Raw genomic sequence first — 18,526 nt, forward strand, 5'->3', positions numbered from 1 at the left:
ACCATGCTGCCTTCCAAGAGTTCTCCCTGGCTGTCCAATCCCTGACCTCGATGCTCCAATCCGTTGAAGGAGAAGACGGGAACGAGAGGAAATGTGGCTCCCACGTGGACAGGCTTCTTAGCAAACTTCCAGTGTACCTCAGAGACAGTTTCATTGAACATTGTTTGAACAAGGGCATCCTGAAAGAGGGCTCGAGAAGCACTTATGCTCTCAGAGACCTGGCCGCATGGTTGGAGGTGAAGGCAAAGGCGAAGAGCATCGCTCACCAGGCCACAATCTCAGCCATAGCCACCGGGGGAAGGAAGGAGTTTGAACGCCAGGAGGGACAGAAAAGGCCAAATACCACTACCATGTACTTAAATAGTGAAGCCGGGGAGGAACCCGGGAAGAAGACCCCTCTCAAGAGCAGGAAAATCAAGTTCCAGCCTTACTGCCCATATTGCAATAGTAAGGGGCACTTCCTTGGCTCATGCCCCAAGGTAAAAAAGCTCACTCAACCTCAATTGAAGGCCTGGATCACTTCAGGCGAGCGATGCTACAAGTGTGCCCGTAGCCATAAGGCGGAGACCTGCACATTGAGGAAACCCTGCAATCGCTGTAAGGAAATTCATCTCACAGTGTTGCATGATGTAATTCCCCAAGCACAGAAGGAGCAGAGTATGCTCATGGTAGGAGCTGCAAAGGAGCTGTACCTCGATCAGCATAACCGGTCTCCAAGGGTCATGTTGAAGGTGGTCATGGTCACTCTGCAAAGTGAAGGGAGAAGCATTGATACATTCGCCGTTCTAGATGATGGGTCAGAAAGAACAATCATTCTCACGGCGGCCACCCGTCAGCTTAACCTGGAGGGGACCCCCGAGACCCTTAATCTCAGAATGGTGCGACATGATGTTATCCAAATGAAAGGCTCTGCTGTGACCTTTAGCATTTCACCTTCAGGAAACAGGGATGTGGCCTATAACATCACCAATGCCTTCAAGGCAGATGGCTTGAATCTCGCAGAGCACTCCTGCCCGGTAAGTGTTCTACAGAAACAATATCCTCATCTACGAGGATTGCCTCTTCCTAACCTGGCCAGAGTAGCGACACTTATCCTGATTGGGTCAGACCACCCACATCTCGTCACCTCAACTGAGCCTATACGAGCTGGACCAGAAGGAGGGCCCATTGCTGTCCATACATCCTTGGGTTGGGCTGTGCAAGGTCCAGCCCATCTACTTCTCTCCACCCAAGCTGTACAGTCACAGCAAGTCCTCTTCACCAGAAGCAATCCAACTCCATCCCCCTGTGCAGCCACTGACCTCCTTCGGAATGTAGAGATACTCTGGAAGATGGACACCTTCTCCAACCGGAAGCTACAGGAGGTCACCCGCTCGAAACATGACTCCTATGCAATAGATCTCCTGGAGAAGCGCACCACCACCACTGAACTGGATGGCGTTCAGAGGTACGCGACCCCACTGCTACGGGTGCCCAACCATCCTCCTCTGGCAACCACAACACGGGCTGTACTCCCACTACTGCGTGGAACTGAGCGACGCCTGGTGAAGAATCCTGAGCTTGCTGAAGTTCATAACCGAGAGATTCACAACCTTGTGAAGGCAAGCTATGTCACAAAAGTGACCGCTCATGAAGAGGGAAACCCACTCAGCGAATCCTGGTATCTCCCTCGCCATGTTATCCAGCAACACGGTGGGAAGTACCGACTTGTCTTCAACTGTTCATTCCAAGCTGCTGGTCAAAGCCTGAATGACTGTCTACTCCCCGGACCAACCTTAGGTCATTCCTTGCTCGGTGTCCTTCTCCGGTTCCGGCAGCACTCAGCGATCAGTGGAGACATCAAAGCCATGTTTCATCAGATTCGTCTACTGCCTTCCGACACCACACTGCTCCGGTTCATATGGCGAGATATGGAACTAGACGCAGAGCCCACCATCTATGAATGGCAAGTACTCCCATTTGGCACCACCTGCAGTCCTTGCTGTGCCATATATGCTCTGCAGAGACACGCACGGGAGCACCCAGACAGTGACCCAGAAGTATGGGATTCAGTGGAAAATGCCTTCTATGTGGATAACTGCTTACAGAGCATCCCATCCACAGCTGAAGCGAAAGCACTCCTTGATAAAGTACGGAATCTCCTGTCCAAAGGGGGATTTGAGGTCCGACAGTGGGCGAGTAACAGAGCGGAGGTTATCCAGCACCTCCCGCCACAAGCCAGGTCCAGTAGCAGTGAACTATGGCTATCGCAGTCTGGCACTAACCCACAAGAGGCCACTCTAGGACTGAGATGGAGCTGCATACCGGATACCCTTGGGTACAAGCACCGGTCAGCCCTGAGTACCGAAACCCCCACTCTGCGCACCATCTATCGGACCCTGGGCAGTCAATACGATCCCCTTGGGTATATCCTGCCATACACAACCCGGGCCAAAGTCTTAGTCCAGGACCTGTGGCAGACCAAGAGGGACTGGGATGAACCGATCCACCCGGCTAACCTAGTGGAACGATGGATCTGTTGGAAAACAGAGTTATCGGAGCTCTCTGAAGTCCAACTGCCAAGATGTTATGTACCACCCTGTGCTGAACAACTGGGATCATGCCTGGAACTGCATGTGTTCTGTGACGCTTCAGAGCGAGCTCATGGGGCGGTTTCCTATCTAAGAGTGGAGGATAAAGCAGGCCACACCCATGTCTCCTTTGTCATGGCCAGGTCCAGGGTCGCACCCAAGAAGCAGTTGTCAATGCCTAGGCTGGAACTCAGTGCTGCCCTTTCCGGAGCCCAGTTGGCCTCTACCTTGCGAGCCGAGCTCACCTTGCTCACCTTGGTCATCTACTGGAGTGATTCAACCACTGTATTGCCCTGGCTCACATCGGAGTCCTGCAGGTATAAGGTGTTCATCGGAACTCGCATTGCGGAAATCCAAGACCTAACAGAAGTCCAGGACTGGAGGTATGTTGATAGCATAAATAATCCTGCTGATGACGTTACTCGCGGTAAAACCCTTAAGGAACTGGCTCAACCCCATCGCTGGAGCTTGGGACCACCATTCTTGTCCCAACCAGAGAACGAGTGGCCGACAGCCCACAGGCGTGCGGCCCCTCCGTAACCAACTGAAGCTCATGAGTTAAGGAAGTCCGCCCAATGCTACAGCATCTCTACGGAACCAACAACAGCTCTCCCTGACCTAGCACAATCCCAAACACTGCCGGATCTGATCGCCGCCACAAACCAGACCTCAGGTGGGGTGGCTTCTATACCCACCTCCCTCGCAGCAGAGAGCACTACTCCTCCAGCATGCACAAGCAGTTAGCTTCCCTGAGGAGCTAAAAGCTCTGAAAGCCGGTAGGGAAGTTGCTAAGGAGAGTCGTCCTCTCTCTCGCCCCAGAATATGATCAAATCCTTGGAGTGATCAGAGTCGGAGGGAAGCTGCGCCAAGCAGAAATTTTGGACCCCGATGCAATCCACCCAATTATCATTGACTCCAGACACCCTCTTACCAGGCTCCTCATCAAGAGTTATGATGAGAGGCTTCTCCACCCAGGGCCAGAGAGGGTCTATGGGGAGATGTAGGAAGGAGATGCGGAAGTACTGGATACTTGGAGGACGAGGAGCCATTCATAAGCACCAATACGCCTGCGTAGAATGTCAGAGATGTGGCTCCGGCCCGCGCCGGCCTGCGCTCTTGGTCTGCCACAGGTCCTGGACTAAGACTTTGGCCCGGGTTGTGTATGGCAGGATATACCCAAGGGGATCGTATTGACTGGCCAGGGTCCGATAGATGGTGCGCAGAGTGGGGGTTTCGGTACTCAGGGCTGAGCGGTGCTTGTACCCAAGGGTATCCGGTATGCAGCTCCATCTCAGTCCTAGAGTAGGCTCTTGTGCCCAAAATGGCAGAATTACCCCCTGCTCGCTTGCGCCTCCTCAAACCATCCTTCTGGTCAACAGGAGTAGATTGCTTTGGCCCCTTGACAATCAAGCTAGGTCATCGAGTGGAAAAGCGCTGGGGCATTCTATTCAAGTGTTTGACAACTAGGTGTGTCCACCTGGACCTACTGGAGAGTTTGGATACTGAAGCCTTCCTCATGGCCCTACGGCGGTTTATCTCCCGACGGGGGAAACCGTACAAGATCCTGGCAGACGTCGCTGGCGACACAGCCAGATCTTGGCTGACCATTTCTGGGCCCGATTCAGTCGGGATTACCTACCAAGCCTACAGCACAGAGGGAAATGGCGGAGAGAAATGGCCAGCCTGGAAACTTGCCAAGTAGTAATGATGGTGGACTCTCAACTTCCTCGAGCCTCCTGGCCGGTGGGACGTATCACTAAGACCATGCCTGGGACCGATGGTCGCATTAGATCAGTGGAGATCCAGGTAAAGAACCGGACATATATCCGGTCAGTTGCTAGACTAATTCCTCCCCATGAGACGACGGAGGACGGGGAGCAATGAGCCTTTTTGAGGAGTGTGGAATTTAACAAATTTCCAGGGTGGCTGTAGAAAAGGCCCATGGAGTTGGTGGAATAATCCTTTAATTCATGGCCACTTACTCAGCTGGGCCAGGGGCGCTTTAATTAGGTCAGGCGGCAATGACCGACAGATCTCATCCCCATAAAAGGAGGAAAACGCCATCGCCTGACCTCGCTGCTTTCTCTTCCTTAACTCCGTCTGCTCCAGAAGTTCTGTGCGTCCATGAATCCACACTACTCAGTAAATATACCACTTTATGGTTAAAGGAATTCCTGCCTCAGTCTCATCCATTCCTCTGTCACCTGACACGTGACCAACTGTTCACCTTCACTGTCAGTCATCCTACCTGTACAGCTACCCACACAGATTCCACTAATCTTTCAATGTCATATTGCACTTCCTAAGGCTTCCACTAGATGTCAACAGTCTTTAGAACCTTGTTTGAGGCTTCTACTGTGAAGGAGGAGAGCATGAGAGCTGTTTCAACCAGATGTCTGGCAGAGTGCCATGAACTGGTCACGTGCATGGCCGTGAGAGCGACCTGCGTTCCATTGCATTTCTAAAGACAAAGGAATTCTCCGGTTGAAACAGTATTGAAAAAACATCCTAAAAATGTATTCTATACATCGTTTGACATGCTTCTATGAACTGTTATATAACTTTTTGGACTTTTCATCTGAACTTTCGCCTGGACTTGCCCGCGCCTCGTGAGTTTGGATTGTGAACTGAACGTGCGAACAAAAAGGAGGTATTTGGACATAAATGATGGACTATCGAACAAAACAAACAGTTGTTGTGGAACTGGGATTCCTGGGAGTGCATTCTGATGAAGATCATCAAAGGTAAGTAAATATTTATAATGCTATTTCTGACTTCTGTTAACTCCACAACATGGCGGGTACCTGTATGGCTTATTTGTGTGTCTGAGCGCCGTACTCAGATTATTGCATGGTGTGCTTTTTCCGTAAAATTTTTATTCTGTGCATAACAGTTGTATCTTTTATCAAAGATTATGATGAGTATTTCTGTAAATTGATGTGGCTCTCTGAAAATTCGCCGGATGTTTTCGAGGCACAACATTACTGACCATAACGCACCAATGTAAACTGAGATTTTTGGATATAAATATGAACTTTATCGAACAAAACATAAATGTATTGTGTAACATGAAGTCCTATGAGTGCAATCTGATGAATATCATCAAAGGTTAGTGATTCATTTTATCTCTATTTCTGCTTTATGTGACTCCTCTCTTTGGCTGGAAAATGGCTGTATGTGTTTTTGTGACTAGGCTCTAACCTAACATAATCATATGGTGTGCTTTCGCTGTAAAGCCTTTTTGAAATCAGACACGATGGGTAGATTAACAAGAAGTTAAGCTAGCGGAACCCCTAGCCGTAAGAAGATAACTCGCCAGCTGTATGTTCCTAATGTCGTCATTCAGCCACGACTCGGTGAAACATAAGATATTACAGTTTATAATGTCCTGTTGGAAGGATATACGTGCTTCAGTTCGTCACATTTATTTTCCAGCAATTGAACGTTAGCTAGCAGAACAGAAGGCAAGGGCAGATTATCCAGTCATCGCCTGATCCTCACAATGCATCCTGATCTCTTTCCGCGAAACCTACATTTCCTTTTCCAGCGAATATACGGGGATCTTGGCCTGGTAGGGTGTCTGTAGTATATTCCTCGCGTCCGACTCATTGAAGAACTCCTCACCCAATTTGAGGCAAGTAATCCCTGTTCTAATGTTCAGAAGCTCTTTTCGGTCATAAGAGATGGTAGCAGCAACATTATGTTCAAAACAAGTTACGGCCAATGCGAAAAAACAAACAAAATAGCATGGTTGGTTAACTTGTTCTCTTTTAATAAAAAAAGAAAAAAAAGAAAAGGAAGATGACAACTGAAATAAAAAGAAAATGTCATGCTTTTTCAATTGTTATGACTTGACTGTTAAGAACTTAATGTTATGCCGTTATGTTTGCACTTTCTATTGAAAATGATGATGTTACGGAGTCTAGTTGATAGGTATTCGACTACCCGGACTGTTCCCCGGACTTCGCGTGTAGGAATTTGTACAATGCATGAACAAGGCTATTGAACTAGACATTGGTGTCTGTCTTTATTCCTTTATCCAACATATCATACTGAAACACTTGGGTCAAACGTTTTGGGTAGCCTTTCACAAGCTTCCCACAACAAGTTGGGTGAATTTCAACCCATTCCTCCTGACAGAGCTGGTGTACTGAGTCAGGTTTGTAGGCCTCCTTGCTCGCACACGCTTTTTCAGTTCTGCCCACAAATGTTCTTTAGGATTGCCTCATGATGCCATCTATTTTGTGAAGTGCACCAGTCCCTCCTGCAGCAAAGCACCCGCACAACATGATGCTGCCACCCCCAGGCTTCACGGTTGGGATGGTGTTCTTCGGCTTGCAAGCCTCCTCCTTTTCCTCCAAACATAACGATGGTCATTATGGCCAAACAGTTCTATTTTTGTTTCATCAGACCAGAGAACATTTCTCCAAAAAGTACAATCTTTGCCCCATGTGCAGTTGCAAACCGTAGTCTGGCTTTTTTATGGCGGTTTTGGAGCAGTGGCTTCTTCCTTGCTGAGCGGCCTTTCAGGTTATGTCAATATAGGACTCATTTTACTGTGGATATAGATACTTTTGTACCTGTTTCCTCCAGCATCGTCACAAGGTCCTTTGCTGTTGTTCTTGGATTGATTTGCACTTTTCGCACCAAAGTATGTTCATCTCTAGGAGACAGAACGCGTCTCCTTTTTGAGCGGTATGATGGCTGTGTGGTCCCATGTTGTTTATACTTGCATACTATTGTTTGTACAGATGAACGTGGTACCTTCAGGCGTTTGGAAATTGCTCCCAAGGATGAACCAGACTTGTGGAGGTCTACAATTGTTTTTCCTAAAGGTCTTGGCTGATTTCTTTTGATTTTCCCATGATGTCAAGCAAAGAGGCACTGGGTTTGAAGGTAGGCCTTGAAATACATCCACAGGTAAACCTCCGATTGATTCAAATGATGTCAATTAACCTATCAGAAGCTTCTAAAGCCATGACATCATTTTCTGGACTTTTCCAAGCTGTTTAAAGGCACAGTCAACTTTGTGTATGTAAACTTCTTACCCACTGGAATTGTGATACAGTGAATTATAAGTGAAATAATCTGTCTGTAAACAATTGTTGGAAAAATTACTTGTGTCATGCACAAAGTAGATGTCCTAACTGACTTGCCAAAACTATAGTTTGTTAACAAGACATTTGTGGAGTGGTTGAAAAACAAGTTTTAATGACTCCAATCTAAGTGCATGTAAACTTCTAACTTCAACTGTATGTTTGATGTATTTGATACCATTCCACTCCAGCCATTATCACGAGTCTGCCCTCCCCAATTAATTTGCCACCAACCTCCTGTGTACTGCAGATACATCTTCATAAAACGAGAGTATTTTGTGTTTAATAAAACCAATGATTTTCGTAGCAAAATCATGTCCTACACTGGTTCCCAACCAGGGGTACTTGGTCTATCCACAGGGGGTACTTGAGAAGATTCATGAGACCACCAGCCTACTGGTAAAATGCATGAGGGTTATTTCAGGGGTACTCCGGCCAGAGCAAAATTCAGTTGGCGGTACAGTAACTGAAAAAGGTTGGGTACCATTGCCATAGTCCAACGGTATCAGTTCAGTTTCTTACATTTGGTTTGACAATATTCTTGTTAGAAAGAAATACAAAATAAGCTCAGTTACTTCAATGATAGATATTTTTTTAATTGTTCAGAGAAAGACCTGACCGATGCTCCATATTGTTTTATTATTTTGCGCTAACCCGAAAATGGTGACAGAGCAGCTTAATCTTCATGAGTAGACAGCAGAAAGGTGAATTTCCCTGCACAATCTGTCTTGTTACAATCAGAAAGACACACACAGAGAAAATGTTCAAAGGCTGATCATTGGAGCAAAACAGTGTCTATCCATATATTAATAGAAGTTCTATAACCTCTTAGTTCTGAAACGGAGGGGATAGGAGTCTCCCAGTGATCTAAATAACACTTGTAAAATGCCTTTTCTTGTGGAAATACAAGAGCACCATCATAGGAGAGTCTATCCTTTTAAAGCTGCAATTTAACTTTTTGGACCAAATTCAAATGGAATTGTTTAGTTATAGATCAGTCATTGTCATTGAAACCAAGTCTAAGAAGCAGTAGATCTGTTCTGTGCGCCGTCTCTGCTTACCATTAAGTTTCATTTTTTGCATCTTACTTTCAGTTTTGTACACCAGCTTTGAACAGCTGAAAATACAACACTTTCGGTTATTGAAGATATATTCCACAGCGGTTTAGATGGTACAATGATTCTCTACACATTACTTGTCAAACTGAAATTAGGCAAACTATTAGAATTTTAGCAACCAGGAAATGGCAGAGCGATTTCTGTATATTGCACCTTTAAAACTTCAAACCATTGTTTGGGGGGTGAGAGGAACATTCAGTGGGCATTTAAGACTGGCTGGCTGACTGCTCACTCATCAACACTTAGAAGAAAGACCACCCCCACAGTAGACCCTGCTCTTAGTGCAAAAAGCACAAAACTTGTACAGTAATATAATTATTTATAGTGAGTATCAAAGACAAGATTATGCAAGTGGAAATGCAAGAGACAGAGGATGAGTGAAAGGACTGAATGATCATACATTATTGTCCACTTCTAAAGCATATTAAAATATCAATGACTGTATCTCATCTAAAGGTAGTGCCAGACAATCTTATAACTAATTGTTATCTGGAAATGCTGAGTTTTCTGCTACTCTACTGGTGTAGAGGAAAAGTTGAACTTTCACATCCTACAGAAATATGCAATGACAGACAAGAGTTCACAATTCTCACACACACAACAGAGCCTAAGTGTTGGTAAACTCATCTGTAGCCTAACAGTAATTTGGACCACAGCAGGCAGAGCAGGTTTAAAAGAAAATATTAACCTGTCATTATTAAGCCATTTATTAAGTTAATTAATATTAACCTTTGACATACAATAAATAAGAGTAGAAGAGAGACATCAGACATTAGTCAAATGTAGGGCAGATCATTGGACCATCACTAAACAACCTTTGACATGGTGGCCTCCTTACCGCGAGGAGGGTTGAGGTCAAAGTTGAACTTGACGATGAACAATTGACAGTCTTTAAGAATGTCCAGCTCCTCTGTAAGGGGTGGGTGGAGAGGGCAGGGAGAGTAAAATGACAAAAAAATGCTATTTTTCAGGGTGTTATTTTAATTTAGATTGTGTCCAGCACCCCCGTGCCCCGCTATTTCTCCCAGCATTCTCCTTTTTACTTAGTGACGGCGTGGATTCCATGCGCTAGGTATCCCACATTGCTGGAAGTGACGCCTGCCATGGAGATTCTACCATCCTTGGTCATGTACACTGAAAACTCCTTAGTCAGACGCTCAACCTGGGGTAGACACACACAAACACCTGGAGTCAACGCAATTTATCATTATACTAGAACTTAATTCCAACTGATGAATATGACCAATATGAATATAATAATGTCTTATAAGGTTGTATGGTACAGGTGTGGATATAAAGAGTGGGTGTGGTCGTTTGTGTGTGTACCTGTTCAGGCTTGAGGCCTGTGAAGCAGAACATGCCGATTTGGTCGATGACATGCTGCCAGTTGTGAGTGGAGCCCTCGTTCTTCAGGTTGGCCGCCAGCTGCTCCCTCATCTTGATGATGCGGTTGGCCATGCCGTGGACCTCCTCCAACCTGTGTAGAGAGGTTAATCAGGGGGGTTGATGAGGAAACAGAATGTAAGTTGTGTGTAGAGACAGGAGACCACTCCAAAGAGAACTCCGATACCTTCCTAGGCAGTCAGCTAGATTACGAAATCACAGGATCAGTGAAATGGGCAAACAACATTTTTGGGGTCGTGTGTGTGTATGTACACTTACCAGATTTTATAAAGGTCTGGTGTGTTGAGAATAGTGGCAGCGATTCTGGCTCCATTCATTGGAGGGTTGGAGTACATTGGCCGGATCAGAATCTTCAGCTGAGACTCCACCCTCTTAGCTTCCTCGGCATCGTTACACACCACAGTGAACCCTCCCACTCGCTCACCTGTCAACACACAGACAGGTAAGATACCACACCGGTGGGAGTTTTTCCCCATTCTCCTATGTCAATACCATAGTTTGTGAGTGAGATTTTGTGTGTGTGTATAATGAGACCGACCGTAGAGGCCCATGTTCTTAGCGAAAGACTGAGACAGGACAATTTTGTGGCCCTGCTCGATGAAGTGACGAACAGCCCAGGCATCACGATCAATATCTCCACTGGCAAAGCCCTGGTAGGCCATGTCAAAGAACACCAACAGGTCCCTTTTCTGAAGGAACAACAGAACAGGGGAGGAGTTATTATTAGGACCGTGTGTGTAAATAGTTGTCAGGCATAGTAAAGATGTCAGTCTTCACACAAAACACTTGTAGGCACTGGGCAGTAAAGCTCTTCAGCAGTAGAGTCCCAATAGTGACAGAGACTTTAGCTAGTTAGGGCATTTACAGAGAAATCACCATTGAGGTCTTTCATATCTATGGTAAGCACACTCACCTTCACCAGGTCAGCGATCTCCTTCCACTGCTCAGGCTTGGGGTCCACACCGGTGGGGTTATGGGCACAGGCATGCAGCATGATCACACTCTTCTCTGGCATTTTCTGTATCAGAGGGAAAATAGTGTTACACTAACATTCAAATCAGATTCTCATGACGGAAATAGACCCCCACACCGTAACCTTATTAAGTCAACATAACAATATAAAGACAGATCTCAGAAGACATGGTAATGGTCCTCCATGTCAGTGTGGAATCATACAACCCCCCCCTTTCCCATCCCTCTCTCACAGAGATGTCGTCGAGCGCCCCGTTGAAGTCGAAGCCGCAGGTGGAGGGGTCGTAGTAGCGGTAGGCTTTCAGCTGCATGCCAGCATCTCTGAAGATGGGTGTGTGGTTCCCCCAGGAGGGCTTGGGCAGGTACACGTCACGGGACGCACTGTGGAAGCGAGACTAGAGAAAAATATAATGAATTAACTGACCGACACCATACACACTCCGCAGTACTACCGGTATGAAGATAGTATTGTTTTATAGAACACAATCATTTGTAATGTATATATATATTATAGAGAACGCAGTCATTTCAGGGTATGATAGGCTGGTGCACTGTTCTAGGGGGCTATGGGCCCAAATGGAACCGTGGTAGTGTAGGTGCATTCATTCTCTTCCTGTTTAGCTGTTAAGAGGCAGGTCTTTACCAGGAAGTTGGCTCCAATGCACAGAGAGCCAGTTCCTGAAATGGTCTGGACAGTGATGTTCTGAAGAGAGGAGAGAGATGTTAATAGCATTTCTATCATTCACTTAACACACCGACAGCAAATGTGCTTCCAAGCTACCACCCACGCATCCACTCACCCTGCCACTCTTGAGGACCTCGCTGTCAGCCCCCAGGGCTAGCTGAGCGCAGGACTTGGTGAAGTCCCCCAGACCACCAATGGCCAGATACTCCTTATCCAACTGCTTGGAAGAAATCAGAGCCTCTGCCTAGAGAGAGAGAGAGAGTGTGAGTGAGTGAGTGAGTCGGATGGTAGAGGGATGGTAGAGAAATAGTGAGTGTGAGGGGAAGTAGAAAGGTTTTTAATGATGACATTTCCTCAGCATCCACTTCTTGACTGATCCAAAGCCCTGCCAAATCAAAGATAGCGTAACACACACAGCTGGGGTTTAGCAGGGCTGTATGAGCTGAGCTCAGAACGACTATGCAGAAATACTGTAAATGTCTAACACATGGGTCTGCTGGAGCCTGCACCTCAAACTTACATACATAAATGTATGCAAACACACATCCACACAGTAATAGAGGTTCCATATGGTTATACATTATACGAGTTAAGGTCAGGATGACATGGCAGAAATGCACCAGTCAGAAACACACAGGCCTGCAACTCCATAAAAGCTTGTATAGTGAGAATCAGCTCAATAACATGAAAACCACCGTCTTCATGCTTCTATGTGTTTGTTAACTGATCCGGTTCTTACATAAAAGGGCTAATAGCAGTGTGACAGGATTGGCCTTTCACCAATGCTGAGCTCGGGATTACAAAACAATAAGAGCCGGCGTAGCTACTCACCTTTCCTGTGTGGAGTGAACCTCAAAATACGAATGGCTGGGTGAAACTTGGGATAGTTATCTAGTCCCTGTCTGTGTGTGTGTGGAAGCCTGGGTAGTTACACTGGTTGTCATGGTATTCCTACCTTGCGGACACAATCGAGCACAAAGGGTTTGCCGTGGTCGTCCCTGTAGGCCCCCACCCCCAGGTTCATCTTCTTCGGGCTGGTGTCCCTCTTAAAGGCCTCCGACACCCCCAGGATGGGGTCAGGGGGGCCCATCTGCACTCCACCCCACCATGAGCTGCAACACAGGGGAGGGGGTTGAAACAAACAGAAGCAGCTTAATTTAACATCATTTTGCAGACTTGTGTTCTTATTTGTTTCACAGTAGACACCAACGGATGAGTTTCTTTTTCTAAAATCACTCAGTGTAGGCTTATATTTCTCCAAGACACTGGACTTAAAATAAAAGACAAACTCAACAGTAAACAGTACTATACTCTGCTCAAGAAACGGTTGCCCTCAACCAACCAGAGGAGAGTAGCACCACCCACCCACAGTAGACCAACACTCTGGACTATGACCTGGTGAATGCCTGGTCATCCCCCAGTCCCTGCACAGCGAAAAGCTAGACACACACACACACACAATACAAAATCACCACTACACACAGTTAAAGTCTGTCGAGGTGAAGGGCCCGGGTTGGATGGCATTAGGGGGAGTCACTAAAAGGGAGGAGATGTACTGCACTAAATACATGAACATCTCTCTCCATCGCCACTACACTACCAGAATGACAGCTGTAAAGGGCAGGGGGAGTGGTTGAAACAAAGGCAACGATTGGTTCTTTGAAATTCAGAACAAATTCATTCATCATATCTTTGGATCTGGTCATTACAGCCTGGTCTTTTTTTCACACTGACCCCACCAAGCTGATTATCCATCCAATACTTCACACTTCCCTTTCCACACACATTAACAGCTCATGCAAAGGTCAGGCACTGCAAACATATGCTCTCACACATACAAATGCTCTCAAACACAAAACGATTCCATCCCCCTGTATGGAATGTGTCTTATGAGGAGGAAAGAACAGAAAATTAGCAGGGGCCCAGTTCAGGAACTAATAGAATTACACACACACATATGACCTTGCCCCTGACCTCTTCCACATGACCTTTGAAAGAGGGGAAAGCAGGGCCTCTAATCTTACATATTCCTCTCACTGCTGTACTGGAGGCTATAGGCCTGCTGAGGCTGAACTAGAGATATGTTTAAAACATTGCATGGGAAAAAAATGTAAGTTGACACCAATTCTCCCAACAGAGAACCACATCTGTTTTAGACAGCCTACATTTCTATTGGAACCTTCTGTAATATTGCACTCTCTAAAACCATGTTGTGTCTGATGCTACTCACCAGTGTGTACTGCTACAGTAGAATGTTTTGATATGTCAAATGTAGTGGTGAGCCACTATGACTTGAGCAGTGATACTCCGCAGCTCATTGAGATTCAGGTTCAACGGTTGTGTTCAAACACCCTGGAACTCACAGCAATACTTAGAGCCGAATGCTTCGCAAAGGGCAGCAACGCCAAGACCGCAACACAAGACTATAGACAAGAATGATGACATGACACCCACCTTGAGTTTTAGGGAACACACTGAACAGTCACCTGTCATAGAGCCTGTTTATATAGCATTATAGAACATCCTTACAGAACGTCCATTGTCCAATAACAAAAAGATCTCAGGCGACTAAAATTGAACACTCTGCTGATCAGAAACATTGGGACTGCACATTAAAATCAGATCCTCAAATCAGTAAAACTGATAACAAATATGAATACTTGTTATCTGATTCTGACAAATCTGTTATCAGAGTGAGAAGAACCTGAGTATATTATCAGCCTACCCACTGGTTCATATTGCTACTACTATCAGCAGTTTGTGCGATCTACATACACACAGAACCTTTGTACATTTTAACTTGTGAGATGTCGAGCATATATAAATATGCTTGGTATACACTTCATAGGCCCAGGGAGTACACTGACAGTCCTATTTATGCCAGCACCAATGAGGGTCAATCCAATGTGAAGTCACAGATTTGAATGTACCCTGCTAATGGACTAAAATGCACTTGAATACAGACCGAAATTATTTTTGAATGAGAATAATGTAACACTCGGCGCACGGTGTTCTAACAAAAACCGACAGTGATGCAGAGTGTATTTGCAGATGCTTTTCGAATACATAGCCTATTTTCCAGATATGTGGAGCGGTATCTTATTAGCGGGCAGAGTTTGTCCTCCAAGAAAAAAGCGAAAGGACACCGGTTACTGTCGTCACATCTCCGTAGAAACCGGGACATCACTTGGCCAATCAGCGACCAGGGGCCTGCACACCCTAACCAATGAGCTACGGTATGCGAGGCAGATCAAACCGAGAAAATACGTCGAATCTCAAAGGCTAAATGCCTCTGCGACCCTAAAATTGAAAAATGCTTTAATAATTTACCTTTCACAGGACGAACTGAATGATCACTATGACAACATACCACTGAAATATGAATAATATTTTTACAGAGCCACCAAATAACAGTATCAGTATCCATAGCTGGAAAATAACCTTGCCAAGTTCGATTGTAAGTGAACTGGTTGAGCTTTGAAGTCTACAAGTATGACTTGACTAAAGCCAAAGATTTGAACGGGAAATTTCAGTCGCGACAGGCGGCGGATGGATGAATGCGAGTTTCATTCAGCTAGCAAACCAAATCAAATGTAATTTAAATATTAGGTAGGTAGATAGCTAGCTAAACCACAATGAGAGACGTAAATGCATGACCACTTCGGACCTCCACTCAGTAAACTTGAAGTTAGGCTCCTTGAGTCATTGCGGGCATGGCTAGCTAGCTAGCTATTCATTCAATGTCAAACATGACAGTGCAGAGATTGCATGTCTGGTATTACCTGTTACGGGTAGACAAAACTCCCAGGGATGCGGAGAAAGTCCCAATACTGGAGATTGCCTTGCTGGACTTCAACAGAGCCATGGTCGAGCAGGTGGCCTGGGCGCAGAATGACAGAAAAAGCAAAGAGTGAGGATATAAATTGGAGGGACAACAGAGGCACTCAAGCTTCTTTCTTCTTCGATGAGGTTTAACGGTGATTGGCATCTAATAAATGTTGCATTACCGCCACCTACCAGACTGGAGTATAACTCCCGTATAATTTGCTTAAAAATAAATACAAATATTCAACAAATACCTTACCATCTAACACTACACTCACAAAAGGTATAAATAAATACCATCCAATATTTAAATATATTTAGTCCTACTTCAGGCCAACAGCCTGAAAGGATCGGACACCACCACTTAACACACCCTGTAATTCTTCTGATGTCTTGTCTCGCACACCCAAATATCTCTCTACAGCTGCCACCACAACCTCAATTTTTTGCGACTTACGTTCTATCCCTGCAGTACAGTTGATGACCATAACTATAAATGCCAAAAATCCAATCTTACTGAAACATATATTATTGATGGTTTATCCCCCTGTACTGGTAGACATCTACTACTCACACCAGTCCTCTCGGGATCCCTCCCCCTTGACCCCTCTTCATCTACTTTCTTCACTGCCTCAGCATATGACAACTTCTGCACTACTCTAATCCTGGAAACCTCAACCTGCCTCTCTCGCACGGGACAATTCTGATTCCACAGCCCCATGGGCACCCTTACAACTAACACATACCACTACTTTCCCCAATGCTACACATCCCTTTGTCTCATGCCCTTCTGTACTATTCTCACACCTAGAACCTCCCTCCTACACACTGCTTCCACATGCCCATAAGCTTGATACCTGTAACAACGTAATGTAGTCAGCACAAAAGCTCGTACAGGATAAGTTATATATCCTAACATCACTTTGTCGGGCAAAGACTCAATATCAAAACTCAAAAGTAGAGACAATGACTCACTCACGCCACCCTGTCTGTGTCATACCAAACGACGAGCATCACATACACTGGGAATCTTTCCCTTCAGTTGGTCAGCTTCACATTTACCGCTACCCCATTAATCACTCCTTTCAATGGCACCCTTTTCTTGAGAGCAAAACAATTCACATCTCTTGCCCCAATTCGTTTAACACGGAGCGCCTGCTCCCTCTGACCAGCAGAAACACATACAATCATTAAAATACTCTGGTTACCCTCACCGATTCCACAGCACCCAACTCTGTATTCACCTACCCTGATACCTCAAATGGATCAGCCAAAAAGCAAGGGTCCACTTTTTCCCAAAACGTCACTCCTACTGTCACAGACTCATCTTTATCCTGACCCTCGGGCTCCAAGAACTTCACCACACCTACCACCTCCAATACTGCGCCCTCATTCACTTCCATTTCTCCTACTGTCTTCAACCCACTCTGCTTACACTTTCTACCCCTCTTCTTTGACAAACCATCTCCCTTTTTTCCGCCATTCCTCCTCTGTATTCCAGGTATAACGCTCCTTATGATAATACTGCACTTCTCCTGACATACATCTTGTTATTGCCTTGTCAAGTGATGCCATTTAACCGGCTGTCACAATCTCCATACAATCAGCACGTACTCCTCAGGATGTAGCACTCAACAGTGCATTCCACTTGTAAAGCCGGGTGAGGGGCAAGCGCTCAGGTCTTCTTCTTCTATGGTATTATGGCGGTCCGCAAACAAACGTTAGTGTTGTATGCCCCCACCAACTGGACGGGGGTGAAAATTTTCAATCGCCACGGCAGAAGAGTAGTGTGTTTGAAGTGGAGGGAGTACATGGCTTAGTATGTCTCTCGAGGAGGCTAAAAATAGATTTTCGCTTGAAAAAGTTTTATATTTTCAGAAGGTGTTGGGTAATTGGTTAAGGGAGGAGGACTGGAGGTAAAGAGAGAGGAGGTTGAAAAGACTGAGGGTGGAGCAGAAGGTGGGCTTGAATCTGTTGAGGCTAGCAATAACAAGGGAGAGGGTATGTAGAGGAAGATAGGTGTAAAGTTTAAACAGAGTGAGCCGGACGCCAGTTCTAGCTCTGGAGGTGAAATGGTAGAGGTAGAAGGTCTTGTGAGGAGCTCGGAGCCTGCATTAATGGTTATGCTAAAGATACGTTTCGTCCAGTGGGAGTGAGATTTTTGAAGAGGGTGGAACCAGGTCTTTTGGCTGATCCATGGGTGTTTTCAGGTTTGGTGGAAAAGGTGGTGGGTGCTGTTGAGCCGGTGAAGGAAACCCAAAGTTGACTTGTGATGTTTGATTGTGTTTCATCCGAGGGAGCAAGCGCCCCGTGCGAGGCAACTTGGGTAAATACCTGTTTTTTGTTTTGCTCTTAGGAACAGGGCACCATTGACAGGAGTGATTTCTGGGGTAGTGTTAAGTGTGGAGATGGAGCAAATGAAGTTGAAGATTCCTGGTATTTGTGACACCCGCCGTTTGTTGCGACGCAGACCCAGTGGTAAGCGTGGCAAAATAGAGAAGTTACTGTCAACCTTTCAAGTTTTTTATGCAAAAAGGTCAGGAAATATCAGTTATCCTGTTAGAGCGTTTGTGCAGAAACCACTGCGCTGTTTCAGGGGCAACGTTTATGGTCATGTCACAGTAGTGTGTAGATGGGAGAGTCCAAGATGTGGGAAGTGTGCAGGAGGGCATGGAAAATAGGATTGTGTAGTTTCGGTGGATAAAGTAGTGTGGGTCAACTCTAGGGGTGTACATGTTGCTGGGGATCAGATGTGTGCGGTTCGAGAGAGGCAGGTTGAGGTGGCTAGAGTCGGAGTAGTGCAGAAGGTGTCTTATGCTGAGGCAGTGAAGAAAGTAGAGGACGATGGGTCAAGAC

General features: G+C 45.8%; 1 protein-coding gene across 1 annotated transcript; it reads right to left on the reverse strand.

The window, feature by feature from the left end:
- Positions 1 to 8,241: 8,241 nt before the first annotated feature.
- Positions 8,242 to 15,828, reverse strand: LOC129854215 (aspartate aminotransferase, mitochondrial-like). The gene is made up of 10 exons (XM_055921012.1): positions 15,628 to 15,828; positions 12,801 to 12,957; positions 11,961 to 12,089; positions 11,804 to 11,863; positions 11,394 to 11,555; positions 11,102 to 11,206; positions 10,727 to 10,877; positions 10,447 to 10,612; positions 10,111 to 10,261; positions 8,242 to 9,946 (listed from the first exon to the last, which is right to left on the reverse strand). Exons 1-10 carry the CDS (start codon positions 15,708 to 15,710, stop codon positions 9,824 to 9,826), a joined length of 1,287 nt encoding a protein of 428 aa, XP_055776987.1. The 5' UTR covers positions 15,711 to 15,828; the 3' UTR covers positions 8,242 to 9,823.
- Positions 15,829 to 18,526: the final 2,698 nt, after the last annotated feature.

This window comes from Salvelinus fontinalis, chromosome 4 (assembly GCF_029448725.1).
Source record: "Salvelinus fontinalis isolate EN_2023a chromosome 4, ASM2944872v1, whole genome shotgun sequence".
Classification (NCBI taxonomy): domain Eukaryota; kingdom Metazoa; phylum Chordata; class Actinopteri; order Salmoniformes; family Salmonidae; genus Salvelinus; species Salvelinus fontinalis.